General features: G+C 42.6%; 1 protein-coding gene across 1 annotated transcript in view; it reads right to left on the bottom strand.

Moving 5' to 3' along the window:
• Positions 1-18,749, bottom strand: part of LOC124605228 — a 304,515-nt gene that overhangs the window by 246,164 nt on the left and 39,602 nt on the right. Inside the window, exon 2 of the mRNA XM_047136779.1 lies at positions 15,716-15,746. Coding sequence (XP_046992735.1) covers positions 15,716-15,746 — 31 coding nt within the window. The remainder of the gene's footprint in view (positions 1-15,715; positions 15,747-18,749) is intronic.

Here is an 18,749-nt window from a genome sequence, read left to right as displayed (position 1 = left end):
TAGCTTGCTAGACCTGTAAATTCCTTGTACAAACTTATCAGCCCAGGCCGGCCGAAGTGGCCGTGCGGTTAAAGGCGCTGCAGTCTGGAACCGCGAGACCGCTACGGTCGCAGGTTCGAATCCTGCCTCGGGCATGGATGTTTGTGATGTCCTTAGGTTAGTTAGGTTTAACTAGTTCTAAGTTCTAGGGGACTAATGACCTCAGCAGTTGAGTCCCATAGTGCTCAGAGCCATTATTTTTATCAGCCCAGTTTGTTCAGTTGGGTAGTTACATTGATACTACCAATAAAATTCTGTCCGATGTGTTTGACATACATGTCGGGGAAACGGGGATGTCGGTGGGTGCTTCTTCCCTTCGGAATCAGTATCTTAACGCTATCGAATTTAAGAATGAGAAATAATGATTACTTTTGCTGGTTTGATATTTACAGACAAAGTGCATTATTGAGGAACCAAGTAAAACCGCAGTTTTCCACTACATACCGTCAACAGCCAACAAGCACTCTTGCAAGTTTGTACGGCCGATCATGTTGCATAAATCTAGATATGAGACGAGTCTGACTGTCGTACGTAAATATATTGTACGTTCAGAGAAGAACTGCTTTCCCCACGCAGGCCGTCCTCTGTAGTTTTATGTTTCCCGCATATGTTAGTGCAAGAAGCGTTGCCTCGTCACTGTTGTCCAAAGGGGTGGTGCACGTACAAGCGAACCTCCACCGAACTGCGTGCGTTTTCCTACTGGTTCCATTCTGATAAGGTCGCGCGGCCGTCTGTTTGTAGTTAGAGTGAGGTCATACAGTCAAACAGGTAATAACTGCAACGTACGCCAGCGAAGACTGCACCAATATGATACTGATCTACGAGGAGACGCAGTGCAATGTACTGAGGCTGAAGGTTGCATTCACAGCGTTTTCCAACGCGACGTCTACCTTCTGCATATGATTTTAGACGTACAGAGTTACAGAGTTGCGTTTCAGAAATGTGGGAGCTTTCCAGATACAATGTGTCGTGGAAAGACCAATACACGAAGCATCCGATGTTATCCGGAATGTTATTGAGTATTTTGGAGAGCATACCAAGCACAGTAAGCACAGCTCAAATGGAAATAGCGTGTACATACAACGTAGTACAAATGAAAGTGTTATCGTGCTATTGCATTTAGGTTGAGGTATTTTTGTACCTATAATAATAATAATAATATGGTCATTATTATTAATATTATGAAAGTCGTTAGATATCGCCCAGTAATACCAATTTCTCATCGTAATTAGGACACACAAGAGATGCAACGGACCTGGAGATATCGAGTTCCTCAGTACAAAGGATTCTGGAGGAACGAAAACGGCATCCCTTTAAGCTACAACTACACCAACAGTTATATAGAAACGATTTCCAACGTCGGGTATCGTTCTATAGACGTCTCACAAACAAAGTAGCCGTGAATCCGGGTTTCATCAGGCAGATTTTATGGGGAGATGAACGCTATTTCGCCAATGGCCTCACTGTCAATAACCACAATCTACATTACTAGGCTTCTGCAAATGTTCGCTGGCTGCGACCAAGCCACAAGCAAGCACATTGGGCTGTTAACATAAGTTGCGGCATTCTAGGAGACCACATCACTGAATCAGTTTATTTGACTCCCAGACTAACTGGTCGGCCGTATTTGTAATTCCTACAGAATGAGCTGAATGTGGGGCATCTCCTAGAAGACATGCCACTTCAGTTAGCTGCGAGGCATTGGTTTCAGCGTGATGGTGCACCACGCCATTACTGTAGAGTAGTTAGGGACTATTTCAACAATGTGTACACTGAACGGTGGATAGGTCGTGATGGTTGTATTCTATGGCCACCATGATCTCCTGTTTTAGCGCCCTTGAATTTTTTCTTATGAGGGTACATCAAAATCAGGGTTTACGAAACGGAATCAGAAAATCCAGATGTGTTAAAAGAACAAACACGTTATGCTGGCGCGTTAGTATCTGCAGAAATATTAAGAGATGTCCATGCTAATACCGAGAGACACTTACATCAATGTATCCAACAATGTGGACATGCTTCTGAACATTTGTATAATGAATTATGCAATTATGAAGATCTGTCAGTCTATGATGTTTAAAACAACATCATTTATGACATTATTTTCATTGTTCTTTATTGCTATCGAAGATATGTTGGCATTTATGTAATACTGCCAATTGTGAAGCACAAATTGGTGCATTATGTGTTGTTAATAAATTAGCTGTAAATAGATAATTAATATGCTTTGGCCCTTGTCCGTATTGTTTTAGTCAGGGACAATCATTCTTCTACACAGACATCTTTCTTGAACCCAGGAGTCGAGCCCGGCACTCCTCCTACAGCAAGCAAGTTTTCTAGCGACGAGGTGTAAGACCATTATAGCTGTAATGCGTTTATTTTCAAGCCCTTGTGTTACGTTTAGCAGGGTTCCTCTCTGTTAGTGTGGAGTCCCCTTTATTGTTCTGCTTAAGCAAACCTTTCGGCGTCTGTGGTATCCGGGATTAACGAGCTATATATATCGGAAGTATTTCACATAAAATGATTATTGATGATTAATTTTTGTGTATCGTGTATTGCGAATATTGTATCGTCATATCACATAGTCCTTACATGCCTTCTCAGGAGATTAAGTACTGTGAGTATACAATGGGTGAAGGGTCTAGGTCTAGTCATTCACCGTTCTCGCCACTGCTACTAATAAGATCGGCTTGTATCACTGAACGATGTGCTATCCTGTAGTCGGAAGCAACGGTAGAAACAAAATTACGACGCCGTTACTGCTGTATGTAAATTAATGTGCGTAACAGGAAGCTCAATTTCCTGTGCTTCTGCATCCGTAATAGACACCAGTTCAGCACACCCGACGTTAACCACTCTCTACCTCCGAAGCAATGATGGCGTCAGATTTCAGTCAACTGATTTATAAACAAACTGACTTATAAACATTTTTTTACTTCATTATTAAACCTATCTAGTGAGATACTTCGAAGTTCATCATGCCGTTAAAATATCCACCTTACAACAGGTAAAGTAAATATACTTTTTCTTTAGTTAGTAGTTAGTTTTCATTTGACTTATGTTTTCCTCAGGTCATTAGAGAGATGATATAGCTAGATAGTTTGGAGACTATATAATCTAATATTTATATAACTGTTGCTGTACCCTGAAAATTTACAGGTGAATATGTATGACAGTGAAAAAAGATTTAGGTTAGTAATAAAGATATTATCGAAAGAGTTTGCTTTTTCATTGGATTAAAAAAGCTTCCCATTACAAACACTTTCGCTCCTAGCGTGGTCTTTACTTTTTCTCAGGCAGTTTATGTCATTGGAAAAGGGTGGCAACATTTACTTCCAGGTCTTTTAGTAAATATATTCATTTATTTACGTTCGTCATTTTGACTATCGTGGAACAATCAGCTAATAGCTCAGTATCAATTGCATCAACACATTTTCTAATGCTGCAACTTCTCTGTATACTACAGCATCCTCCGCGAAAAGCCGCATGGAACTTCCGACACTATCTACTAGGTCATTTATATATATTTTGAAAAGCAATGATCCCATAACACACCCCTGTGGCACGCCAGAGGTTACTTTTACGTCTGTAGACGTCTCTCCATTGAGAACAACATGCTGTGTTCTATTTTGCTAAGAACTCTTCAATCCAGCCACACGGCTGGTCTGATATTCCGTAGGCTCTTACTTTGTTTATCAGGCGACAGTGCGGAACTGTATCGAACGCCTTCCGCAAGTCAAGGAAAATAGCATCTACCTGGGAGCCTGTATCTAATATTTTCTGGATCTCATGAACAAATAAAGCGAGTTGGGTCTCAGACGATCGCTGTTTCCGGAATCCATATTGATTCCTACAGAGTAGATTCTGGGTTCCCAGAAATGACATGATACGCGAGCAAAAAAATATGTTCTAAAATTCTACAATTCTACAACAGATCGATGTCAGAGATATAGGTCTATAGTTTAGTGCATCTTCCCGACGACCCTTCTTGAAGGCTGGGACTACCTGTGCACTTTTCGAATCATTTGGAACCTTCCGTTCCTCTAGAGACTTGCGGTACACGGCTGTTAGAAGGGGGGCAAGTTCTTTCGCATACTCTGTGTAAAATCGAATTGGTATCCCGTCAGGTCCAGTGGACTTTCCTCTGTTGAGTGATTTCAGTTGGTTTTCTATTCCTTGGACATTTATTTCGATGTCAGCCATCTTTTCGTTTGTGCGAGGATTTAGAGAAGGAACTGCAGTGCGGTCTTCCTCTATGAAACAGCTTTGGAAAAAGGTGATTAGTATTTCAGTTTTACGCGTGTCATCCTCTGTTTCAATGCCATCATCATCCCAGAGTGTCTGGATATGTTGTTTCGAGCCACTTACTGTGTATGACTAATAGTTTGCATGTAGCAAGCCAAAAAATATGAAAATCTCGAGTGTGGTTTTTGAAGGGCAGATATAATATCGTAGGTTGCATAAAACAAAAAAAGGAGGTTGCACTTTATATAATAATTTCTATCAATCTTATATCATGCTGCAGGCTCAGTTTGTTAGAACTTTGGTTGACAAATGTCACACTTGTTGCGTGCGCATTGATAAATTAAAGTGCAGTACGATAGGAATTCGATAGGGGTCATTACATGACCAGTTACCTCACGAGGAATCCTAATGTGCATACAAAATACGTTACCTGACAAAAACAAAGTGAAGCACCCAGAATACATGATATTATTGATGATCCAACTCGCGTATCGTATCTGCCACACTTTTTTCTCTATTTCACGGCAATGCAAAAAGAGGTGCCCTTCTTTGAAATTCGCACACGTACACGCCGTTGGCGGGTGTATTTATAGTTGCAATTCTCTGTGATACGTAGAACGTACACCAGAGGGCGCCAGTGTTTTTCGTGTTCAGTGTTGTCACCAGGCATGGTAGGAGACATAACAGACTTGAGCAGCGTCAGATGTTGAGCGATCACGGCGAAGAACACGGACTTGCGACGTAATTGTGCAGTATCAAGATATGGAGGGCACCCGTCCGGATGGGCGCGCGTGTTAGCACGCCACTTCCATGATTCGGGAAGGAGCACGGGCACAGGTCGAAGCAGTCCGGCGAATTAAGACGAATGCCAACGTGCCAGTTAGCCTGGATGTGGTAGGTTGTTTCCCACTTATGACTAGTTGAATACCGCCAGGTACTGAAGTCCCACCTCAGTTACACGGTTCGAAAATATATGGAAAACGTTCGGACACTTTAACGTGCGTAACACTAGACACAGAGTGCTGGGGTACATAAAGTCCGTCCCACGGGATAAAGGGGTGGGGGTAGAAAGGGCATCCGGTCACCCACTCTCAAATCCGCAAATGCATGCCGATGCCTTGCCGACAAGAGAGAAAGACAAACGAAAAACAAGAGGAAGATATCAGAGGCATTCAGATGTGACAGTGGTCCGATATTGGACTGCTTGGCACGTGAGGGCAGTCGTACTCGTTGTTGAGTTTCTGGTCGACCACGTCTGACTACCACAAGGGAGCATCGCTGTCCTGTGCACCAAAAAAATCGTAATCTCTTCATGTCAGCACCTGCTATGTAGAAAAAGTAATGGACCACCTGCATCATGCTATGTCATCCAGCACCGTTGTGAAAGTAGCCTGTTTATATGTTTGTATGTTGGCAGCGCTATAAACTACATTAATATCACTGACAGCGCTCTGCACCTTCGATAAGAGACTCTGTGGTTGGAGGGACTCGCTGTTAGAAGTTAATAGTTAGCAGTGATGGAGGTTAGCAGCGTGAGCGGACGGTTTGGACGTGTGTCCGTCATGTAGATTTAGTATTGGTTGGACGTGGGTTGTAAAATGATGATTGATGTATTTGCTAATGCTTGCATAATGGAATTATTGACGATTATATAATGTTTGGAACTGGATGTCACATTATTAAGGTAAAATCTGCGAAATACATTGTTTGCTCTGCAACAAAATCTTTACTTTGCTAAACACATGTCTATTAGTAGTTAGAGCGTTTCGTACTTAGAATCTTTTATATTTAGCTGGCTGTATGCTTGCTGTATTTGCTGTAGTTCGTTGGGTTGTTTGGGGGAGGAGACCAGACTGCGAGGTCATTGGTCCATCGGATTGGGGAAGGATGGAGAAGGAATTCGGCTGTGCCCTTTCAAAGGAACCATCCCGGCATTTGCCTGGAGCGATTTAGAGAAATCACAGAAAACCTAAATCAGGATGGCCGGACGCGGGATTGAACCGTCGTCCGCCCGAATGCGAGTCCAGTGTGCTAGCCACTGCGTCACCTCGCTCAGTGCTGTAATTCGTGTCATGAAGATTTTCTGTGAGGTAAGTGACTTATGAAATGTGTGGGTTATTGTTGGGATCTCTTCTAATTCAGGGCCATTCTTTTGTGGTAACTATTTGCAGTCAGGCTGTGTTGTGTTTGTATATTGTGGGTCATAAATGAATAGGATAAGTTTGAGTTGTATTTGTCAGGGAAAATTCTGTAGGTCAGTGTTGAAATGATAAAAATAAGTAACGAGACAGCAGCATTCAGTAAGGTTCAGTCATCTAAACGTCCGCCCGCGCTAGCTGAGTGGTCAGCGCGGCGGAATGCCACGCGGAGGGGCCCGGGTTCGATTCCCCGCTGGGGCAGGAGATTTTCTCCGCTCAAGGACTGGGTGTTGTGTTGTCCTCATCATCATTTCATCCCTATCTCCGACGCGCAAGTCACCCAATGTGGCGTCGAATGCAATAAGTACTTGCCCTCGGCCGCCGAACTTCCCCGAATAGGGATCTCCCAACCCGCAAAGCCGTACGCTCATTTCATTTTCAGTCATTTCAGCAGTTTAAGTAAAAACGTAGAAGCTTCACTAACTCAGTACTCAGTTTAAGTATAAAATTAAGAAGTTTCAGTTGGTCGGAGATCAGCAGGAACCGGATTAGGTTCAAAAATGGTTCAAATGGCTCTGAGCACTATGGGACTCAACTGCTGTGGTCATCAGTCCCCTAGAACTTAGAACTACTTAAACCTAACTAAGGACATCACACACACCCATGCCCGAGGCAGGATTCGAACCTGTGACCGTAGCAGCAGCGCGGCTCCGGACTGGAACGCCTAGAACCGCACGGCCACCGCGGCCGGCGAACCGGATTGGGGAATTAGCGTTCTACGTGTAGGTTGCTGTTAACAGCACAGCATAAACGGCTGCGCCTGGAGTCGTTTCGTTACCGGGAAGCACAGACTGCTGATGAATGGAGTGGCACTGTGTTAAGTGACGAACCGCGGTTCTGAATTATCCCAGACGACCTTCGGTAAGTATCCGTATGTCCATCTTTTTAGCGATGGTTGCGGGAGTCGGCTGTTTGATAGCGGATGTCAAATTAAACACCTTTCAGCCGTCTGTTCACCGTCGGCAGGTGATGGATGAAGTGGTCACTGTAGCAAATATCTATTAATACCGCTATTGCTGGCTCCTGTTTCTATCACAAGCGAGGTAGATTATTCTTATACGTCAGTCAGGGGCCTGAAGATGGCGTAGCGAAAAGCCGAAACTGGTTGCTTGATAAAATAAGGTTGAAAATTGACGGCTGAAGGGGTTTTTATTTGACAACCTTTTCAGTAAGTATGTCCGCGAACTGGAAGTCCTATTCTTCCAATGTTCTGATGATACTCCTAGCCTCCTCCGCCATGATGTGGGGAACCATCGGTTATGATTTCATGACATGGGTGGAGTATTGAGGGAACTCTGAGAGCACAGCGGTACGTCTACGATATCCTGCGTCCTCCTGTGTTAACTCTTATGCTACAGCATCGTGGTGCCATTTATCAACAAGACAATGCTCGTCCACACATGCACGTTTCCACGTTTCTCTATGAACAATCTGTGTGATGTTGAGGTACTCCCATGGTGAACAAGATCCCCAGATGTGTCCCCCATAGAACACGTGTAGAAGCAGTTCTTCCAGCCAGATGTAGTGCAAAGTTGTACTGACAAGGGGACTCTTAGTGACAAGTTCTCTGCTAATGTGACTCGATTTTGTAATCACTAAACTATAGCATACCCTCCCAACCCGTCAGGTTCATCTTCCTGGGTGCGTCACTTTGTTTGTCAGCCAGTGTACAAAAACTTGGTTGAAACGAGGACAATGTTCTCTTAAGTGGAATGAATATGCGCTTTACACTGAGCTGTTACTTGAGGTTGGCACGACAGCAGAATCTCGTCCGTAAATGAATAAATACATTTAGTAACAATCCAGGGGGAAACGGTTGCCATCTTTAATGTACTGCAGAACTGTGGAACCGAATAAGCAGAAAAAATAGGCAACGATTTTTTTTAACACCACTGTCAATCTCTATAAAGATGAAAACGTTTTTAACAGAGATGGAGGTGATGTTATTATCGTAATTTATTCTGAACTTTAATGGATTATTTACATGAAATTTGGTACCTTCAAGTTACACTATTAGTTCAGTCTTCATTTTCATTCAGTATCATTTCCACGCACAGCTTCAGAATTTACGTATTACTTCTATTTACAATACATTTCCTTTCATTCTATATTTTACGTCTTTAACATATACTTTTCTTACATTGCTCGCACGTTCTGTTTTCCCATTTCCTTCTAAGATTTTTTTTATTCCACTGTTTGTTATTAGACTGCGAATTATTCACATTCTCTTGATTCTTTTTCATAGCTAGAAGATTGCATTTTATTATGGTACCGGTACTGTGGCAAAATTATGTACTAAGAGGAGTACAGTTTTACTCAGTTTCTTATAACTGCTTTATATCTTTACTTTCAATACTGGCATTGCTTCTTTCTCGCGTAAATTGAGCTAGGTGACTGTGGGCAGTTCATCATGCGTATGTTTGCATATATCTGTGTATACTAATTTAATGGGTCTTGAATATAGGCACTCAATTCTTCTCCCTTTGATTTACCGCCTTCCTTCTCGAAACAGATGCTATCATTTCGCCTAATCAGGCTTCGTCTTCAGGTATAGGAGCGGTATAATTATATATCATTACGTTAGATGGAGTTTTCCCAAGAATTATTATTAATCAAAGGAGGACATCTTTGTTTCCTTCTTTCACTGTGATCCAGATCTGTCATTTAATTTTGTCATTCATTTACGATATTTAGATGAAAACTACTATGTCATCAGAGTCATCAGCAAATTTGGCCGATCTGATGCGAGAATTGCTAAAAAGGGAAATAGCGAATTTGGAAAGCGATGGGGCCCCATGGCATGGTTTTTCGAATCGCGGTCTACCAATCTTGCTTTAGATATTTTAGGATGGACCTAAATTACTCAAAGTTAATGTTAGAGTAGTTACGTCCCAGATGTTTATAGAAACGATAAATGACTTCGTCTGTGTCAACGGCTAAGCGAGTTGTTCGCGTGACGCCAGGCAAGCAGACTACCTGTACGAAGTACACAAATGTTTACAGAGTGCCCAAATATTGACTTCTAAAACATTTTAGAAGATATCACTTAAGCAAATAAGTAAACACAAACACGGTTTTACTACACACGAACGCACTAACTAACGTTCACACACAGTCTCCCTCCCTCTGTCTCAAGCGCACACACATACGCTGTACGCTTTGCACTCTTGATTCTAAATAATACAACGTTGCAAGACGTTTGACTCTTACTGTGGCTCCGTATTTAGTTTTTACAAGGTTTCCGATAAAGAATAGCGACATTTCAAACAACGACAACGCTTTAGTCTACAAACGAAGTATATGCTGTTTTCTAGTGTCATCTTACGAGGTTTTCAAATTTTTATTCGGATAAATATTTACCTTTATTTCTTCATTTGTGCGGCCATAGTGTCCGTAGTTGCTTTATACTTCATGAGGGTATTTTTGACCCGTCATTGCAACTACAAAAATGCGTGATTTCTCACATGACGCGTTTCGCTTTATTGAGGTAAAGCATCAACAGTGATCTGTAATTAAGTTTATTTACATTTTGATTTGCTTTTTAAATCCAAAAAAGAGTTCGTTAAGACTGTGTTGGTTTGTACTTACGGTGATTTTTTGGCTGATTGCTCGCTTACATCGGGAAATGTCGACGGCGATGTAAGCGACAAAACAGCCGATATATATATATATATATATATATAGAATAAAATAATTGTGGGTATGAGGCCACATGATTACCAAACACTAAAGCAACTGAACTGCTGACGTGTCGACCAACTTTGCACTGGTCCTTTATTTTATTCAAAATGAAACTAGGAGTGGAATCCTACGAACTTATGTCTTATGGAATAATTTCATGGGGTAACACACCACTGAGAAAGAAAGTACTGATTTCACAAAAGCGAGCAGCAAGAATAATGCTCCTTGCTAATCCATACATCAAACGGGCATCTGCCAACTCCGCATTTGTAAACATTGCACTGACTGCAAAACCACGTCCGTGATGAACACTAACCTGTTGATGCTACATACTGATGTGCTTGATGCTAGTACTGTAGAGCAATGAGTCGCATGTCAACAGAAGCACCGAAATCAACATTACCTCCCTTCAATTGGGCCAACTGGCGGTGAATCGAGGAAGTGCAGTACATACTGACGAAACTAAAATGAGCTCTAACATGGAAATTAAGCGTTTCCGGACCCATGTCCACATAACATCTTTTCTTTATTTGTGTGTGAGGAATTTTCCTGAAAGTTTGGCCGTACCTTTTTGTAACACCCTCTAGATCTTACGAAAACACTAAAAGGGTCACACCAGCTGCAAGTTTTAGCGTGAGACTATACGCGTTTCTGTTATGTAGCAAACATTAAAAACATTGCCCCACCACGAAAAGTATAGCGTTTCTTATTGGATAGACAGAATTTCTGTAGGCGGAGCTTAAGGTTAACATTGAGACGCTGATTGGTTAGTTGAAAACACAGCCAGATACCTTTTTCTTAAACCAATTTCGGTAAACAGTAGTAAGGATAAGTTCGAGAGAGTTGGCGGCAAGGTGTGTGGAGCTGCGCTGTCCGCTGCCCCTGACGCTGCCTAACCACCGACAAGGTAATGAACGCACACGATGCCGCACACGACGCCGCATCAGAGCGCATAAAGCTTCACTCAGAACTTCAGGAGGCTCATCTGTTACATCCCATTTTTACGTAATACTAGTGTCGATCGTCAATTAAACTTCGTGGTATTCACATTTGCTACTTGAAGTTAAAATCTGAAAAGCGACGATTTTTCTGTTCTATAATTATTGAGAAGCCACATCAGCCACTGTAATCTACGACAAGTTAAATAAGTAATTAAAGATAATTGAGGGTCACTGTAGACCATTTTTGATAGTTTTCTCTTTCATGCAATTTCATTTAAACCTAGATTATAGATGTGATATGGCATAGGTCATCCTTCGATCCTTTATAGAACTTGGAAGCCCATTCAGCGAATATTCGTTGACATTTTTGTTGGACACAGTTGGTTTTTATCATCCTTTATTAAAATATTTCCTTTTATCAATAGTACAATTTATAAACAATGTTTTGTGAGTAGAATAAAAATTCCACCGAGCAAGGTGGCGCGGTGGTTAGACACTGGACTCGCATTCGGGAGGACGACGGTTCAATCCCGCGTTGGCCATCCTGATTTAGGTTTTCCGTGATTTCCCTAAATCACTCCAGGCAAATTCCGGGATGGTTCTTTTGAAAGGGCACGTCCAACTTCCTTCCCCTTCTTTGCCTTATCCAATGAGACCGATGACCTCGCTGTCTGGTCTCCTTCCCCAAACAACCCAATCAACCATGGTAAACTTAACTGCTTTTTCGACGTTATTTTAGCAGCTAACTACAAATAGGAAGGCCTTGAACGCCTTCCACTAAATTTAGTTAGTATTAAGATTCTTTTACAGGGAGTGCAGTGGAGCTGACGCTGAAATCATTAAGTATTTGATTATATCATCGCTAGTCTCACTGAACCCTTCTGAACTCTACATGTCATGTGTGGTCTGGCGTCTCCTTACCAGCAACAGGTACCAAGTTCAAACTGGTCAATTCCCTAAAAAAACACGCTCAGAGCGTCGTTGTGCGAAAGTGGTAGGGAGACACGACTTAGAACAAACAGACACCACGCAGAATGTTAGATGGCTTGAACAAATGGCGGGAGCGCTCTACCCAAATTCAGCGCTCGTTATTGGGGAGACTGGATGGAAGTGGGGGAGGAGTGCTGGACAGGACAGAGAGAGCGCTGGGCGAGGAGATGCGACGGATGGTCGTGGGAAAGACCGGGAAAGTGGAGCAGTTTGCGCGTGGTCGCGGGAGTTAGAAATATTAGCTAGTGCCGACTTGTGCACTTGTGAGACTTCCGTGGCTTCTGCAGTGAAGACGTAGTATGCGTTTAGAAGTGAATATCTCGCAAGCTATGTTGTTGTTCATAACTAATTACTTGAAGTAGGAATCTATTGTTTCCCTGTTATTCAACTTATATTTTATTTAATTGCTGGACCATCGATACCAATAAGCGTTTGCAATAATAAACGGCATTCTTAAAGGTACTTCTGCTATTGTACTCATCATTTAAAGTCGTTAAAAATAGCTCCTGCAGATTTTATTTAATTGCAATCTTTCATTTACAAATTTCTACGTTACATTCAAAATTCGCAATTGCCGAGTGATAGGAACCTTCAACCATTTGATGCAAGTGTATATTCATATTGTATACAGTAGACTCAGCAGTATTTGGCTTGTAATGCGGCAACTACCTATCCCAGCCCCTAGACAACGAAACCAGGTAAAACCTTTAATATTTCAACTCTGAGTCTGACGGTACGTAGTTGAGGGCCACACCACACCATTTTCTTTTTAGAAAGCCCTCATAGCTTACCAACTAAAAACAATGATTGCAAAACATCTTTTATAGACACCATTAGAGGTGATGACCTATTTATCTTTTCAGGATTTTTCCGCTTTCGATTCCAGGTGCGCCAACTAAGTTTTCCATTGGAAACGTAACATTCATCTGAGAGTCTAAGAATGACGAGTACCTGGTGATCATTGGGTGTATATGAAGTAATTAAGGGAATATGTGGTTTGAAGTATCACAGCTGCAGAACTGCTTCGTTGGAGCATTAAAAACGGTTTCTGACTTTGCTTCAGCGGCATCGGTGGCTTTGGAGCAGCGTTGCTTTCTCCTAAAGCTGGGGTCTTGGATTCGAGACTTGTTTTTGGCATCGTTGTTAGCTTTGGCCACAGGCGGCTATTGTATAAGGGGCGATCAAAAAGTTTCCTTTCGAAGGTCGTGCAATCCAGAATCAGTACGCCAAACAAGGAAAATAGCCGTGAGGCAATCATCCGACCGACGCATCAGGCTGACGATACCCATTTGGTAAAATACCATGTCTTACTGTGCGAAGAAGTCAGCAACTGCTTGCTGCATATTCCGGTCTGATAGAAAGCATTCTCCCTTCGAGCCTTTTTCAAGGGACCGAATGCGTGATAATCGGATGGGGGGAGAGCAGGGAGAGTGGGTGATCGAGTGTCTCCAACTCGAGTTGGCGTAATTTCTGCATCACGACGTGTGCGGTATCGGGACGTGCGTTGTCGTGAACCAGCAGCATCCCTTGCTGCATCTGGTTTTCGACAGATATGCTGCCCCATATCATTTCTTCATTCTTTGGTGGATGTTTACCCTTGTTTGTCCTTTGGCAGCTAAGAAAAGAATAACACCACGTTGGTCCTGTTTGGACGTATTTGGTAATAACGTCAAAATAGTCGCACTTCGATGTTTACCTCACGCACGTTGGAAAGACACGAATACCACACTAATCCCTTTCCTAAATGTCGATGCTTATATAGCAGCACCGGAGTCGAGCTACGTTGTATATACGCTTCAGCAACATCCTCAAACGGAAACTTTTTGATCGCCCCTTATATGCAGGGTGTTCAGAAGCGGTGTGAAACGCTTGTAAGAGTGTTGCAGGGTAGGTTATGCTGAGAAATAATTTTTAAGGAAAAAATTCGATACGTTGCGCCGCTTCCGAGCTAATTAGCACTGAAGTTAATCGCAGTGTGGCGCGCTCAAACTGAAGCGGCCCGTTACAAATGCTGACGCCAAAAGTATTCTTAAAACCGAAAAAGAAAGCGACACTAAAAACTGGACACGGGATGGTAGTAAGAATCGAACTCGAGCCAAAGGCTGAGAAGTATCGTGCGCTGTCATCCACGTTATGAGAAGAACTGACACCTTCAATGCCATTAACTCGAAAACGGTGCAACGTATCGAATTTTTATCTTAACAATTGTTTCTCAGTTCAGCCTCTCCTGAAACATCCTTACAAGCTTTTCAGACTGTTTCTGACCACCCTGTATAGGCGGCGCATCGTCAAGTCAGAGTGGCAAATGCCATTACAACGGAATTCCTTGCGAATATGTCATGTCTTACATGGGCCAGCCTATTAGAACAGTAGAGGAAAGCTGCAAGGAACATCAGTGACACACCAGGCAGAAACAACCAAGGAAATCAGTCGTCACCGAGCGCTCCCTTGAATGAAATCAGAAAATGAAATTAATATCGTGGTGTGAACGCCAAGTTTCTGTGACAACGTAATTAAGGAGTCTATCAAAAGAAGTACGTCGAAAAAAAGTGAAAAGGGACGGAGGTTTTAATTTAAACACGGTTAGTGTCCGGCAGTCTATTATTAAGATCTCGGCGGCTATCACATCCACGAGAACAGGAAAGCACTGAGAGAACATGTGCTTTACTGAATTTCAGTGAGGGCTCTGAAACAACAAAAGAAACATCAAAGGGCGTAGTGGGCGTCGGAAGTCGAATTGAGCTATAAATAGCTACGCTCATCCGGTGGCTCTAGACCGCAAGACAGCCGCTTTCAGTCCTCTTTACTGAAAAGAGCCTTTGGGTGGCTGGGAAGAACAGGAGAGGCGATATTAGATCATCAGAAAGTAGCCTTATGTACTCAAATAAATATCAGATGTCTCCACAGGGTCCCATGAAGTAAAGTAAAACAGCAAAGTGGATGGTGATCCACCTGTCGACCAAGCATTTAGGCTCAGAGTCCCTTTCGAATTTTTCAAGGACAGTGGGTTGCATATCTTCACTACCTCCCAACTTGTCACTTTTCTGTCGTGCCTTACGCGTCCATAGAGACACAAATACAGCACTACATTGCGCAAGCGGAAATTGTAGTAATCTACACGATACTGATACAGACACGACATATCCTATGACGCAGAAGAAGGCAGCACCAATCCGTTCTAAGGACAGCAATGAGAGATTCACTGTGGACTTATCGCTCAGTCGACTGAGCATGCTCGTATGTATCAATTTTGTTACTGAAAGAGAAGTTGTTCGAAAAAAAAGTGTTTCTGTAGCCACATTAATTTCTAGCTAATGTTTACAACCTCACGACGCTATTATACATCTGGCTTTTACTTAATTTGAAATCGTGCGCCATCAAACCGAAAGCAGATGGCTAACACTAAACTCGCGAATGATAGTAACGCTTGTGTGTTTTAACAAACAATATAAGTTTCCAAACTCCTATTCGTAAGATTCTGCGTAGAATTTCCGTGCAGTAAGAATCTACCTTCGTAGCTCTTAGTATATCAGTTTACACTCAGAATTTCAATATGCATTGTTAACGGTAATTGATCATAAGCGAAAAAGCTATATTTTTAAATACAGCCTTTCCACTTACCATAGTAGTCCTGACAGTGCACGTGGTGTACCTGAAACAGAAAGGAGTAGTATTACTTTCAAAATACAAGTGAGTGGTTTACAGAAACGTATGTTTCACATCATCACGAAAACGTTGTAATATATCGTTTTGTGGAAACATAACAAATAATCTATTAGGAACCCCTTGGAATCGAATTTGTAGTTTCTTATGTGGGAATAGGACTGCTGAAATCTGAGCTCCATAGAAACAGCTAACTGTCTTACGAGGAAACATGTATGTTAGTGTCAACTAGAAGTATTGCAAGAAAAACAGAAGACTCCACAAAAAAATCTGTGAAAGGAGAAGGAGAAAAACGAGAATAAGCGAAAGAAGAAGAAGAGGAAGAAGGCAGAACACTATTAGATGAAGAACAACTACACTCAGTGAGCTCCTCTGTGATCACGAACATATCCTGTGTAGTATACTGACGCGGAAAGTAAATTTGTAGAGCAATAAATATAGTTTAAGGACAGGATACATTGCCATTTCTGTAAATTACGGAGTTCAACAGAAACTAAAATTTAATTCTAATAAGAAAGTATGGAGACAATACCGTCATTAAGCCATAGCTTCACACTGTCAAAAATATTACACGTTTTCATCCACAATCTAACCATTTGCATCCAGATATTCATTACTTTCAGCTTCAGGCTAATAGGCTGGAAAAACGGAAGTAGCTCCGGCCACTCGCGTCACATGGCCCTGTCCGTGACGTCACATTGGTCTGTCCGTGACGTCTTACTGCCCTGGCAGGTCGGGGCTACAGCGCTCTTCTTGTGTCACCAGCTCAAATATGAATCATATTGTCTCACCTCCAGTAGGTAGGATACTGCACCAGCCATGGAAATCAGTTGTCATTGTTAATGATAACGATTGTCATATCCGTTGAAAGGTGTATTTAATTTGATGGAGTTTGAAAGACAATGGTATTTTATTGAAGCACCAAACCGTCAAATACTGCCAGATAAAAATACGACTGCTGTTCACCTGTTACATGCACCAGAGGGCAAAGCTCAGGAAGAAGGTGGACAGTGTGTCTAGGGACACAAAGATAGCAATGGCAGACAACTGTCGTTTATCTTTCTGTCAAACTATTTTCTCAAACGTATTTTGTGACCTCTGTTTTTCTACACTACTGACCATTAAAATTAATACACCAAGAAGAAATGCAGATGATAAACGGGTATTCATTGGACAAATATATTATACTAGAACTGATATGTGATTACATTTTCACGCAATTTGGGTGCATAGATCCTGAGAAATCAGTACCCAGAACAACCACCTCTGGCCGTAATAACGGCCTTGATACGCCTGGGCATTGAGTCAAACAGAGCTTGGATGGCGCGTACAGGTACAGCTGCCCATGCAGCTTCAACACGATACCACAGTTCATCAAGAGTAGTGATTGGCGTATTGTGACGAGCCTGTTTCCCGGCCACCATTGACCAGACATTTTCAGTTGGTGAGAGATCTGGAGACTGTACTGGCTAGGGCAGCAGTCGAACGTTTTCTGTATCAAGAAAGGCCCGTACAGGACCTGAAATTTAGGGTTTCGCAGGGATCGAATGAAGGTTAGAGCCACAGGTCGTAACACATCTGAAATGTAACGTCCACTGTTCAAAGCGCCGTCAATGCGAACAAGAGGTGACCGAGACACGTAACCAGTGGCACCCCATACCATCACGCCGCGTGATAAGCCAGTATGGCGATGACGAATACACGCTTCCAATGTGCGTTCACCGCGATGTCGCCAAACACGGATGCGACCATCATGATGCTGTAAATAGAACCTGGATTCATCCGAAAAAACGTTTTGCCATTCGTGCACCCAGGTTCGTCGTTGAGTACACCATCGCAGGCGCTCCTGTCTCTGATGCAGCGTCAAGGGTAACCGCAGCCACGGTCTCGGAGCTGATAGTGCATGCTACTGCAAACGTCGTCGAACTGTTGGTGCATATGGTTGTTGTCTTGCAAACGTCCCCATCTCTTGGCTACGAAGTCTTTCGCGACGTATTTCTTGAATAAAAATCTCTCGGTGTACATGCCGCGTCAATTCAGGATAAAACTCAAGGTTTCGACCACTACCTCCATGGTCGTCGTCAGGGCTAAAACTGACTGTCGTGAACTAGCGAGATTCCCACTTTTATATGCCAAGGACGGCTTCTGATTGGACGGAATACGTCATAGCAACAGCGATATGGCGCGTAGTGAAGTGGTGCCCTGTACTTCCATAGATGTAGTTTCTATCCTGCGTTGCTTGCAGCGCCATCCCTTGAATCAGGAGGTAAAGTGCGGGAAGTTTTTCTCTGCGATCTCTTGACTCCGGGATCGAGACGTGGCTGCACGATCCGTTACAGCCATGCGAATAAGATGCCTGTCATCTCGACTGCTAGTGATACGAGGCCGTTGGGATCCAGCACGGCGTTCCGTATTACCCTTCTGAACCCACCGATTCCATATTCTGTAACAGTCATTGAATCTCGACCAACGCGAGCAGCAATGTCGCGATACGATAAACCAAAATCACGATAGGCTAAAATCCGAAATTTATCAAAGTCGGAAACGTGATGGTACGCATTTCTCTTCCTTACACGAGGCATCACAACAACGTTTCACCAGGCAACGCCGGTCAACTGCTGTTTGTGTATGAGAAATCGGTTGGAAACTTTCCTCATGTCAGCACGTTGTAGGTGTCGCCACCAGCGCCAAGCTTGTGTGAATGCTCCGAAAAGCTAATCATTTCCATGTCACAGCATCTTCTTCCTGTTGGTTATATTTTTTGCGTATGTAGCAGGTCATATTCGTGATGTAGCAACTTTAAGGGCCAGTAGTGCATATTTGGGAGTGACATATCATATGAACAAAAAGTGGAACAAAAATAAAGAAAACTAGGACGAAATGGATGGTGATTTGTAAGAACGAGAACAATGACTTTCTAAACATCAAAACTTAGAAAATAGAGGACTAGAAGAGGAGATAGAACTCAAATACCTAAAAAAATGTATAAAAT

The sequence above is a fragment of the Schistocerca americana genome, chromosome 3, assembly GCF_021461395.2.
Source record: "Schistocerca americana isolate TAMUIC-IGC-003095 chromosome 3, iqSchAmer2.1, whole genome shotgun sequence".
Lineage (NCBI taxonomy): Eukaryota > Metazoa > Arthropoda > Insecta > Orthoptera > Acrididae > Schistocerca > Schistocerca americana.
This window is presented reverse-complemented; position numbering and strand designations above follow the sequence as displayed.